Source organism: Schistocerca nitens, chromosome 4, assembly GCF_023898315.1.
Source record: "Schistocerca nitens isolate TAMUIC-IGC-003100 chromosome 4, iqSchNite1.1, whole genome shotgun sequence".
Lineage (NCBI taxonomy): Eukaryota > Metazoa > Arthropoda > Insecta > Orthoptera > Acrididae > Schistocerca > Schistocerca nitens.
The window spans coordinates 716,760,675-716,772,997 of NC_064617.1; the positions used below are offsets into that span (position 1 = coordinate 716,760,675).

The 12,323-nt window shown below is 39.0% G+C and overlaps 1 protein-coding gene across 1 annotated transcript in view; it reads left to right on the plus strand.

Annotated features, from left to right (window-relative positions):
* LOC126252533 (cytosolic carboxypeptidase Nna1) overlaps positions 1–12,323 on the plus strand; it is a 666,898-nt gene that overhangs the window by 265,303 nt on the left and 389,272 nt on the right. The window contains 1 exon segment of the mRNA XM_049953428.1: positions 10,687–10,860. Coding sequence (XP_049809385.1) covers positions 10,687–10,860 — 174 coding nt within the window.

The window sequence follows — 12,323 nt, forward strand, 5'->3', positions numbered from 1 at the left end:
AAACTCCTGTGAATATAATTATCTTGTAGTCATTATTTGACCATAGTTGCAAGTTCATGGCTTCATATACTATTTGAGGTGATTTTAAAATTATAAATAACAAATAACAATTTTAAACAATGGAAAACCCAGGATGGAATAATGACATTATTATGAAAAGATTGGGTTGCTACTCACCATATAGAGGAGACACTGAGTCACAGCCAGGCACAGCAAAAAGACTGCTATACATTTGAGCTTTTGGTCAAAAAGCCTTCTTCAGAAGTAGAAAACACACACACACACATTCACACAAGCACAAATCATAGACACATGAGCACTGTCTCTGGCCATGGAGATCAGACTGCACACAGCAACTGCACCTGATGTGACATACACAAAAATGTTGTGTGATGTTTGTTTATTAGTATTCATCACAAAAGGAAAACATATTTTTCCAGTTCAGAATTTTTTTTGTTAGTGTTTCCACCATAGTGTTTATTAAAGTCAAATCATATGAAACTGTCACTTCTGTCACTCTGCTAGTAACTGGCCTAACTAACTGAAAACTGTTCGTAACTGTCCACTTTCAGTAACTTATGTTTGGATTTCAAAGAGGGGAGAGTATCAGCCCACATAATTTATCATAGCACACTGAAGAATGAAAATTTTGGTATAGTATTAGCTAAGCGCAAGAATTTTCATGAAAAAGACCCAGAAATTATCTTACTTATAAATGGTAATAAAGCCCACATAGTGCGAGGAACAGAAATCTGGCTGAAACAAGGTGCTAACAACAATGAAATTCTTAATTCTGGTTGGAATGTATATGCCAAATATAGGCTGAATGAACGTGGTGGAGGTGTTTTTATTGCCATGTTGTTGTTGTTGTGGTCTTCAGTCCTGAGACTGGTTTGATGCAGCTCTCCATGATACTCTATCCTGTGCAAGCTTCTTCATCTCCCAGTACCTACTGCAACCTACATCCTTCTGAATCTGCTTAGTGTATTCATCTCTTGGTCTCCCCCTACGATTTTTACCCTCCACGCTGCCCTCCAATACTAAATTGGTGATCCCTTGATGCCTCAGAACATGTCCTACCAACTGATCCCTTCTTCTAGTCAAGTTGTACCACAAACTCCTCTTCTCCCCAATCCTATTCAGTACCTCCTCATTAGTTATGTGATCTACCCATCTACTCTTCAGCATTCTTCTGTAGCACCACATTTCGAAAGCTTCTATTCTCTTCTTGTCCAAACTATTTACCGTCCATGTTTCACTTCCATACATGGCTACACTCCATACAAATACTTTCAGAAATGACTTCCTGACACTTAAATCTATACTCGATGTTAACAAATTTCTCTTCTTCAGAAATGCTTTCCTTACCATTGCCAGTCTACATTTTATATCCTCTCTACTTTGACCATCATCAGTTATTTTGCTCCACAAATAGCAAAACTCCTTTACTACTTTAAGTGTCTCATTTCCTAATCTAATACCCTCAACATCACCCGACTTAATTCGACTACATTCCATTATCCTTGTTTTGCTTTTGTTGATGTTCATCTTATATCCTCCCTTCAAAACACCATCCATTCCGTTCAACTGCTCTTCCAAGTCCTTTGCTGTCTCTGATAGAATTACAATGTCATCGGCGAACCTCAAAGTTTTTATTTCTTCTCCATGGATTTTAATACCTACTCCGAATTTTTCTTTTGTTTCCTTTACTGCTTGCTCAATATACAGATTGAATAACATCGGGGAGAGGCTACAACCGTATCTTACTCCCTTCCCAACCACTGCTTCCCTTTCATGTCCCTCGACTCTTATAACTGCCATCTGCTTCCTGTACAAATTGTAAATAGCCTTTCGCTCCCTGTATTTTACCCCTGCCACCTTTAGAATTTGAAAGAGAGTATTCCAGTCAACATTGTCAAAAGCTTTCTCTAAGTCTACAAATGCTAGAAACGTAGGTTTGCCTTTCCTTAATCTTTCTTCTAAGATAAGTCGTAAGGTCAGTATTGCCTCACGTGTTCCAGTATTTCTATGGAATCCAAACTGATCTTCCCCGAGGTCGGCTTCTACTAGTTTTTCCATTCGTCTGTAAAGAATTCGTGTTAGTATTTTGCAGCTGTGCCTTATTAAACTGATTGTTCGGTAATTCTCACATCTGTCAACACCTGCTTTCTTTGGGAATGGAATTATTATATTCTTCTTGAAGTCTGAGGGTATTTCGCCTGTTTCATACATCTTGCTCACCAGATGGTAGAGTTTTGTCAGGACTGGCTCTCCCAAGGCCGTCAGTAGTTCCAATGGAATGTTGTCTACTCCGGGGGCCTTGTTTCGACTCAGGTCTTTCAGTGCTCTGTCAAACTCTTCACGCAGTATCGTATCTCTCATTTCATCTTCATCTACATCCTCCTCCATTTCCACAATATTGTCCCCAAGTACATCGCCCTTGTATAGACCCTCTATATACTCCTTCCACCTTTCTGCCTTCCCTTCTTTGCTTAGAACTGGGTTTCCATCTGAGCTCTTGATATTCATACAAGTGGTTCTCTTCTCTCCAAAGGTCTCTTTAATTTTCCTGTAGGCAGTATCTATCTTACCCCTAGTGAGACAAGCCTCTACATCCTTACATTTGTCCTCTAGCCATCCCTGCTTAGCCATTTTGCACTTCCTGTCGATCTCATATTTGAGACGTTTGTATTCCTTTTTGCCTGCTTCATTTACTGCATTTTTATATTTTCTCCTTTCATCAATTAAATTCACTATTTCTTCTGTTACCCAAGGATTTCTACTAGCCCTCGTCTTTTTACCTACTTGATCCTCTGCTGCCTTCACTACTTCATCCCTCAAAGCTACCCATTCTTCTTCTACTGTATTTCTTTCCCCCATTCCTGTCAATTGTTCCCTTATGCTCTCCCTGAAACTCTGTACAACCTTTGGTTCTTTCAGTTTATCCAGGTCCCATCTCCTTAAATTCCCACCTTTTTGCAGTTTCTTCAGTTTTAATCTACAGTTCATAACCAATAGATTGTGGTCAGAGTCCACATCTGCCCCTGGAAATGTCTTACAATTTAAAACCTGGTTCCTAAATCTCTGTCTTACCATTATATAATCTATCTGATACCTTTTAGTATCTCCAGGGTTCTTCCATGTATACAACCTTCTTTCATGATTCTAAAACCAAGTGTTAGCTATGATTAAGTTGTGTTCTGTGCAAAATTCTACCAGGCGGCTTCCTCTTTCATTTCTTAGCCCCAATCCATATTCACCTCCTACATTTCCTTCTCTCCCTTTTCCTACACTGGAATTCCAGTCACCCATGACTATTAAATTTTCATCTCCCTTCACTATCTTTCTTTTATTTCATCATACATTTCTTCAATTTCTTCGTCATCTGCAGAGCTAATTGGCATATAAACTTGTACTACTGTAGTAGGTGTGGGCTTCGTATCTATCTTGGCCACAATAATGGGTTCACTAAGCTGTTTGTAGTAGCTTACCCGCGTTCCTATTTTCCTATTCATTATTAAACCTACCCTGCATTACCCCTATTTGATTTTGTATTTATAACCCTGAATTCACCTGACCAGAAGTCTTGTTCCTCCTGCCACCGAACTTCACTAATTCCCACTATATCTAACTTTAACCTATCCATTTCCCTTTTCAAATTTTCTAACCTACCTGCCCGATTAAGGGATCTGACATTCCACGCTCCGATCCGTAGAACGCCAGTTTTCTTTCTCCTGATAACGACATCCTCTTGAGTAGTCCCCGCCCGGAGATCCGAATGGGGGACTATTTTACCTCCAGAATATTTTACCCAAGAGGACGCCATCATCATTTAATCATACAGTAAAGCTGCATGCCCTCGGGAAAAATTATGGCCGTAGTTTCCCCTTGCTTTCAGCCGTTCGCAGTAGCAGCACAGCAAGGCCGTTTTGGTTATTGTTACAAGGCCAGATCAGTCAATCATCCAGACTGTTGCCCTTGCAACTACTGAAAAGGCTGCTGCCCCTCTTCAGGAACCACACGTTTGTCTGGCCTCTCAACAGATACCCCTCTGTTGTGGTTGTACCTACGGTATGGCTATCTGTATCGCTGAGGCACGCAAGCCTCCCCACCAACGGCAAGGTCCATGGTTCATGGGGGGGAGTTTATTGCCATAAATAATGCAATAATATCCAGTGGGGTTAATATGCATTCTGTGTAAGAAATCATATGGGTGGAAATACATATTAAAATTTGATCAAATAAGATAATGCAGGGTGACAAACATTGAACTATGTGAAATAAAATCATCATAACTTCTGAACAGTTTGCATTAGGACATTCAAACTACATTGTAGGCCATGGCGCATGATGGGAATTAGTATCCTCATGCACACGCGCCTTGATATTGTCGGCCATTTGTGCATGAAGATGTCACAGTGCAGTGTGCCTGAGTGTATAGCACTTTTGAAGGCCTACTATGCAAGCAGTAACAGCCTAACTGTGGCTCAAAGGAAGTCCGCATCCGAATCCAAGCTGAAGACAACCAGCCCAAGTGTGCTAACAATCAAGAATTTGATTCGCAAGTTTGAGAGAACGTGTAGTGTTTGTGATGACATTGTTGGCAATGTCAATTGTCCAAAAAGGATGAAAATGCCTGGAAACTATTAGAAGACAGCCATCATGTTTCAAACCAGCCCCAGGAAATCGATCAGACTAGCTTTATAGTAGGCGGGAATCAACTGGGAGACACTGGGCCAAATTGTTGTTGAAGACCTGCACCTCTTCCCATTCAAAATTCAAACCTATCAGCCATTAAGTCCCAGGACCATGGAACAGTGATTATGTTGCAGCAACACTGCTGCCCAGCTATTGATGAACAGGACTTTGATGTGAATATGGTTTCGTTTAGCAAGGAAGCCCAATAATCGGTGTGATATTCCTTGATGGCACAATGACTGCCAAATGTTACGTGAAGGTTTTGGAGATTATTTCATCCTCATTATCCAAAGTGAACTTGATTTCGATGAGATGTGGTTAATGCCAGATGGATCTCAACCCCATCAAAGCAGAGGAGTGTTTCATGTCCTGGAGGAGCACTTTGGGGACCGCATTCTGGCTCTGGGATACCCAGACACCACTGGCGTGGGCATCCATATTCTCCCAATCCAAACATGTGACTCCTTTTTGTGGAGCTATATTAAAGACAAGGTATACAGCAATAACTCCAAAACCACTTCTGAGCTGTAAACAGCCATTCAGGAAGACAGCATCGACATTCTGACACTGCAGCGTAACATGCAAAATTTCTATATTCATCTGTGACACATCATCGCCAAGGATGACAGGCATGTCAAACATGTCATAACCTAAATCCCAAGATCTGCAGTTGCATTTATATTTTGAATAAAGTGTGTGCACGCCGTAGTTTGTAATGAAATTACTTTATTTTTTATTTTATTATTATTTTTTTTCTTCTTCATGTAGTTCAATAATTGTCACAGTGTAAGATGCATATGTGCCTCCTTTCGCAGGAACAGTAGTGACAGAACTGTTGAGACTCAATTTGGAGATGGTTCTACATAAATTTTCTAGTCATTGTGTCATATTACAGGGAAATTTAAACTTACCAATTACCGACTGGAAGACATAAATGATTAGAGTAAGTAGTGGGGAGAGGGAATCGTTGAAATCATTCTAAATACCTTCTCTGAAAATTACCGTGAGTCAGTTAATCAGAGAACTGGCTCATTAAGGTAACATCTTAGATCTCTTGACTACAAACAGGCCTGAACTTTTTGACTCATTTAATGTAGAACAGGTGATCAGTGGCGAACAGAGCATAGTGTGTCATGCTTAATTTAATGGAGAGAAATCTTAAAATTCTAAAGTAACTCTGAGCATGTTTCAAGGGAGTGTCTTTAGAAAAAGCAATTGAAGATACTGTTAAGGATGTCTTTCAAAGAATTATTAAGTGGTTCTCAGGAAATAGACTCTCCCTTAATTTTGAAAAAAAAACTCACTATATCCAGTTCTGTACACCAAATACCAACAACTGATGTAGCATATGAACAGGGCTCAGTTAACAGGGTAGTTTTCTCCAAATTTTTGGGTGTTCACATTGATGACAACTTGAACTGGAAGAGCCATATTACTAAGCTTCTCAAACAACTAAGTTCAGCTTCTTTCACTCTTCGTATAATCGCTAGTCTTGGTAATAAACAGATCAGCCTCCTAACGTACTTTGCATATTTCCACTCAATAATGTTTAATGGAATAGTTTTTTGTGGTAACTCACACACTTAGACATAAAATATTTATTGCACAAAAGAGAGCAGTGAGAATAATTAGTGGTGTTCACCCAGGGATGTCATGTAGGCACCTTTTCAAGGAGTTACATATTTTAACTGCAACATCAGAGTACATATGTTCGCTAATGAAATTCGTTACAAATAACCCATCTCAAATTGTGAAGAAAAGTGATGCTCATATGTACAACACTAGAGGGAAAAATGACCTTTCCTATCCGTTATTGAAGCTGTCAGTTGCTGAAAAAGGAGTACATTATTCAGCAAAAAAAATCTATGATCATTTGCCCAACAACATAAAGTGTCTGGCAGGTAGCAGATCAAGTTTTAGATCTAGCTTAAAATCATTTCTTTTGGACAGCTTCTTCCACTCCATGTATGAGTTTCTGTCTCAGAAATGATAAAAAAAGGTACTTCTAATTGTGATTGCATGTGTAGAACTAAAAATTTCAGCAGATGTTGTAAGTATTCCATTAATTCCTTTCAATATCTGTCCATGACTCATAAACAACAAATCACTATAGGTAAAACTTCAACATACATTAAAGCATCACACTCCTGTGACATGCAGCACATCTGAACAGTTCCAGTACTCTCAGGCTACATAAATGTGTAAATCACCCAAGAGCAGTGCCAGAGTTTTAGATATACTAACTAAACTAAACTCCGTCCAAACAGGCCATGAAAGTCCAACGGTACAGACCGGTCGCCATATCATCCTCAGCTCACAGGCATCACTGGATGCAGATGTGAAGGGGAATGTGGCCCGCACACTGCTCTCCCGGGCATATGTCAGTTTACGAGACCAGAGCCGCTGCTTCTCAGTCAAGTAGCTCCAAAGTTTGCCTCGCAAGGGCTGAGTGCACCCCGCTTGCCAATAGTGCTTGGCAGACTGGATGGCCACCCATCCAAGTGTTAGCCCAGCCTGACAGCACTTAACTTCAGTGATCTGATGGGAACTGGTGTGACCAGTGCGGCAAGGCCATTGACATTTTAGATATACAGTGAGAAAAAGAGCAATGAATGTAGTTACAGGTCTTTGATTTCTGCCAAACAGTCTCTGTTAAAACAAATTAAAGTCACAGAACTTATGAAAAAATATTGTCATTATATAGACAAGATTTCAAAATGTTTGTATGAGGTATGTTCAGAAAATTCCAGAACATTCATATTTCATGCTGATGGTGTGTTGGAGCATAATGTGGTCTGCATTCCTGCACATGCCTGTGTTTAATGTGTAACTTCTGGAAGTTTGATTGTTGTATGTCTGTTAGTTATTGTTCAATGCTGTATTCAGTAGAACATTGTGTCACACAGTTTGCAAATTTTGAGATGATAGAGTTAGAGGAGCAACATGTCTCCACAGGGAAACGTTTGCAGAGACACACCAAATGATGCAGGAAGCCTATGATGATGGGTGCTTAAACCATACTTGGTGTTATGAATGGTCCACATGGAAGTTAAAGATGCCACTTGTTCGTCTACCAATTATGCTCATCCAAGGAACATCAATGAAATTGTGCATGCCAATCAAAGACTGACTGTCCAAGATATTGCAGAAGAATGTAATATTTTAGTTGGATCATATTATGAAATCGTGCCGAAGCATCTTGGAATGCATCATGTTGCCGCCAAGTTCATTCCATGGCTCATGAATCAAGACTAGAAAGACATTCGCCTCACAGTCTGTAAAGAGTTTTTGGATCACACAAGTGAGAACAAGATTTTCCTTAAGAGAATCATAATCGGTGATGAGATGTGGATCTACAGTTGTGATGTTGATACCAAGGTTCAATCTTCACAGTGGCTTGAGAAAGGCTCTCCAAGACCAAAAAAAACTCATCAGGTCAGGTCAAATGTCAAAGCTATGCTGATAGTTTTCTTTGACTTTGAGGGATTAGTTCATCATGAATTCGTGCCACAGGGACAAAACCATTAATTGATGGTACTACTTGTTGCGATGACTGCAAGAAAACGTGAGAAGGAAACACCCTAAAATGTGGCAAGACAATTCATGGCTCTTGCATCACAATAACACACCCCCATTTTCATTCTTGTTGGTGCGTCACTATTGCACAAAAAACAAAATCGCCATGCTGCCTCATCATCTGTACTCTCAAGACCCGGCACTTGCAGACTCTTTTTTCACAAAATTGAAAATCCCATTCAAGGAAGTAGATTTGCAATGATAGATGAGATAAAAAAAAGTTTTCAGACGGCTACCATGACTGCTTCCGGAAGTGGAAACAGTGTTGAGAGCAGTGTATCAATTGTGGAGGAGAGTATTTTGAAGGAGACCATGCTCAATAAGCAAAAGGTAAGCATAGAAAGATTTAGGGGACAAAGTTCTAGCATTTTTTGAACAGACTCATATTGACTGCTTCTACAGTTCTAGTGTTGCACTGTTTGGAAGAACTGACTGACCATGTGATTGATGACTAAGAAGCAGGATTCAGGAAAGGTTGATCATGTGCCAAACAGATAGATAACATGGATATGAAATGAAAGATCTGCCATTCCTTGCCTTCTTTGTGGTCATGAAAGAGGCCTATGGCTGTCAACAAACAGACTATTTTTGATACTCTAGAAGATCTCGGAGTGGACATGAAGATCAAAGAATGAATCTATGAATCAGCCAAACGCTGCATCAAAACTGAATGGCCTTGGTGTTTGACAAGGAGATGATTTCAGCCCCCTTTCCCTTTTCTCTACTTTTTAACTTAGTTCTGCACAACGTTGGAACAGACTGGAAAAAGACATCAAATGTATGTACCTAAGATATTCTGGATACAGAATCAACATTAAATGTTCAGACATTGCTGATGATTTAAAAATTATTGCTAAGATATGGAAGAATTAAATATGCCACAGAAAAATTGCACAGGACATCAACAGATGCAGGACTCTGGATGTCTTACAAGAAACTATTACATGCAAAATTTGTATCAAAACACCAGAAAAGTTCTACTGAAGAAAATTTTACAGCTATCTTTCTTCAGATTCCTCTGAAAGATCATATTTCCACTAAAATAATACAGTAGCTCAAACTTAGGAAGATCCATTGAACTTCAAAAGACATTTAAAATTATGTGGAACTACTACATCCAGAAAGTAATAGTGCACAATAGCGACTTGTGACATTACAAGACAGTTCTTTTACTGAAACCAGTATATGCTCTAGAGAACATAGCTCTTGGTGTTGCGGAATTGAAAAACAGGGGTGGAAAATTGTTACAAAAATATATGGCCCCACACAATAAACTGACATTTGCATGAAGTGGAGAACATGTGACCTCTACACACTGATAGATTAGCTCACTAATACTGTGCACAAGACAAGCTTGAAATTCTGTGAAGATATTTATTAAATGACAATACATTCACCAAGAGACTTACCTTCATTATTAATTCAAAGATGATCAAAATAAGTGGCTTAGAAGAAATTGGATAAGATTTACAAGACATAAACTCAACAAAAGAAATCATAATAAATTTTCTACCCTTTGGAACTCTAGTGACAAATTAGAGATTTATAGAGAGCCTTAAAAGAAACTGACAATAAATGGTTACCGGTAGAAGATTGGAAGAAAACACATAGTGAATTCATTATTTTGGATGGATGAGAAGGCAAAAACTATCAAATGAAGTTAAAAGCCCTTTAGGCTGGCAGTAGTAAGAAAAAAAGGAAAAGAAAATATAATGGGATTAGTGACATCTGTCTTCGTAATAATAATATAATATCATAATTCAGTACTGGTACCGATTACGTTTTTAACATAAGTGAATGACTTTCCAATGACTTTAAAAGACATTTTAAAAAACTTTGATTGCGTTACTGATGCAACTACATTATTTGAGGAGATGCTTTAACTGACAAAGTCTCATTTTCTGTTAATTTTACGATGCTAAACCTACTTTGAATATACACAAAAATTAACTGTAGTTAATTATTAATGTATTTGTCATCAATTGCTTCTACTTTTCAATATTTAGCTGGACTCATTCCATTTTCTTGAAAGTTCTTCGTTAAACTCCTTCATGCAGATGAATTCATTTCTGAATGTACTATACTGATGCTGATGACAGTGTAAAATAAATTATTGTAGGTAAATTTTGCTTTTGGAATATAAAAACAGTGTAGGAGAAAGAAAAGGGCACAGAAAAAGTAATCAAAAATAATCAGGTTGCAGCTGCAGTGATAAATCACTGTGAACTCCCATTCAAAGAAACAGAACATACCTATATCATTTATGAGTAGCTTGGTGAAGTGTCTCTGATCTTAAACCAAAATCTTGAAATTCATTATTTTGTACCCTTTTTCTGTTACCATTGACACCGTGTTATTTACTCCAGTTTCATTATGACATAAATGCATTATTGTTTTTTCTCTCAAATTCAGGAGCTTAGGGAAAAATTTATTTTTAAACTGGTGCCGATGTTGAATCCTGATGGAGTGATTGTTGGGAACAATAGGTGTTCACTTACTGGGCGTGACTTAAATCGTCAATACAGGACTGTGATTAGAGAAACATACCCACCAGTATGGCACACAAAATTAATGATAAGACGGTGAGTGCTTTGACACATATTTAAAGTACACTGGGATATTCTCTGAGGAAGTTACTTGATACTGTCTGCACACACTAATTTGACACTCAGTGAGGTGGCTGATGACAGCAACCATAAAGGCGCTTCCCATTTATGATCGCTCCCATCAACCATCATGCCAAGTTTCAATTTGGTTTGTGTGAACAGTATACAAAACTCTTTATTATAATATGTAATTATGTGTATCAAAATATTTTAAATGTACAGCCAGTGGCCTGCTTGTGGAAACTGCCAACAAGGCAACACTTAGTGATTTGTAGCTGTTGATCACTGTAAATTCTGCTGTGTTCCTTGCTTCTACTGCTTTGTTTACTGTTGTTGTTGGACTACGTAAATACAATTTAATATTTTTTATACTTTTCACTTGTCACTATTAAGTTATGTTTTGAATGGAATATCTCATCAGCAACAGAATATGCACATACAATGCTGAATCAATACATTGTGACTACATTCTTAAATAACATGTTGGTCCACGTTTACAAAGCACCATAGCAGCAAATCTGCACAAGATAGTTTTGACAAGTCCTTGATAGGTTTCTCAAGGTATGTGGCACCAGATGTCTATGCAGAGGTTGTACAATTCCCCTAAATTATAAAGCTGTGGTTTGTGGATGTAGAGCAGATGCTCAATAGTATCCCAGATGTGTTCCATTTGGTTCATGTCAGGCAAATCTGGTGATTAATGCATCAACATGAGTTTACTTTCATGCTCCTCAGACCACTGAAATTTGATTCTGACCCTGTGACACAGGCAATTGTCCTGCTGGAAGATTGTATCCCCACTGAAGAGTACATCAAGCATTAAGGGATGCAGGTATTCAGCAGTAGGGCCTAATGCTTGTGTAGTCTGCAGTTGTCATGGTGCCTTTGATTATTACCACAGGTTCCATGGAAGCCCATGTGAATGTCTCTCATAGCATAACACTGCTCCACTCCAGGTTTGTGGCAGTGACACGGTGCATGTTTCAAGCAGCCATTCACTTGGCTGATGCTGATCTGCCCCAGGCTTGTGGCAGTGACATGGTGCATGCTTCAAGCAGCCATTCACTTGGATGATGGTGTTTCCGAACACAACCATTGATGTGATCCATCTGAATGGGTGACACACTTCTGTTGATTCACAGTCTAATCTTGATAATCCCGTGACCACCAAAATCATAAATGATGATGTTGTGGGTCAACAGGGGAACAGGTTGGACTTGTTTGCTTTGGAACTCATCATACAATGAAGTGCGCTGATGGTGTAGTTTCCAGGGCTCTTGAGTGTCCAGCCGGATGTGATCGTTGAAGTCCCACAATATTTCAGCCAATGACCTTTCCGCCATCATCAGGTGGTTCTGATGGAATGGTCTGTCTGCTCATTGTCAGATTTATTTATGTCCGTCAGTCAGGCTTCGATTCCCTGCACCGATGGTCTGATTGCGG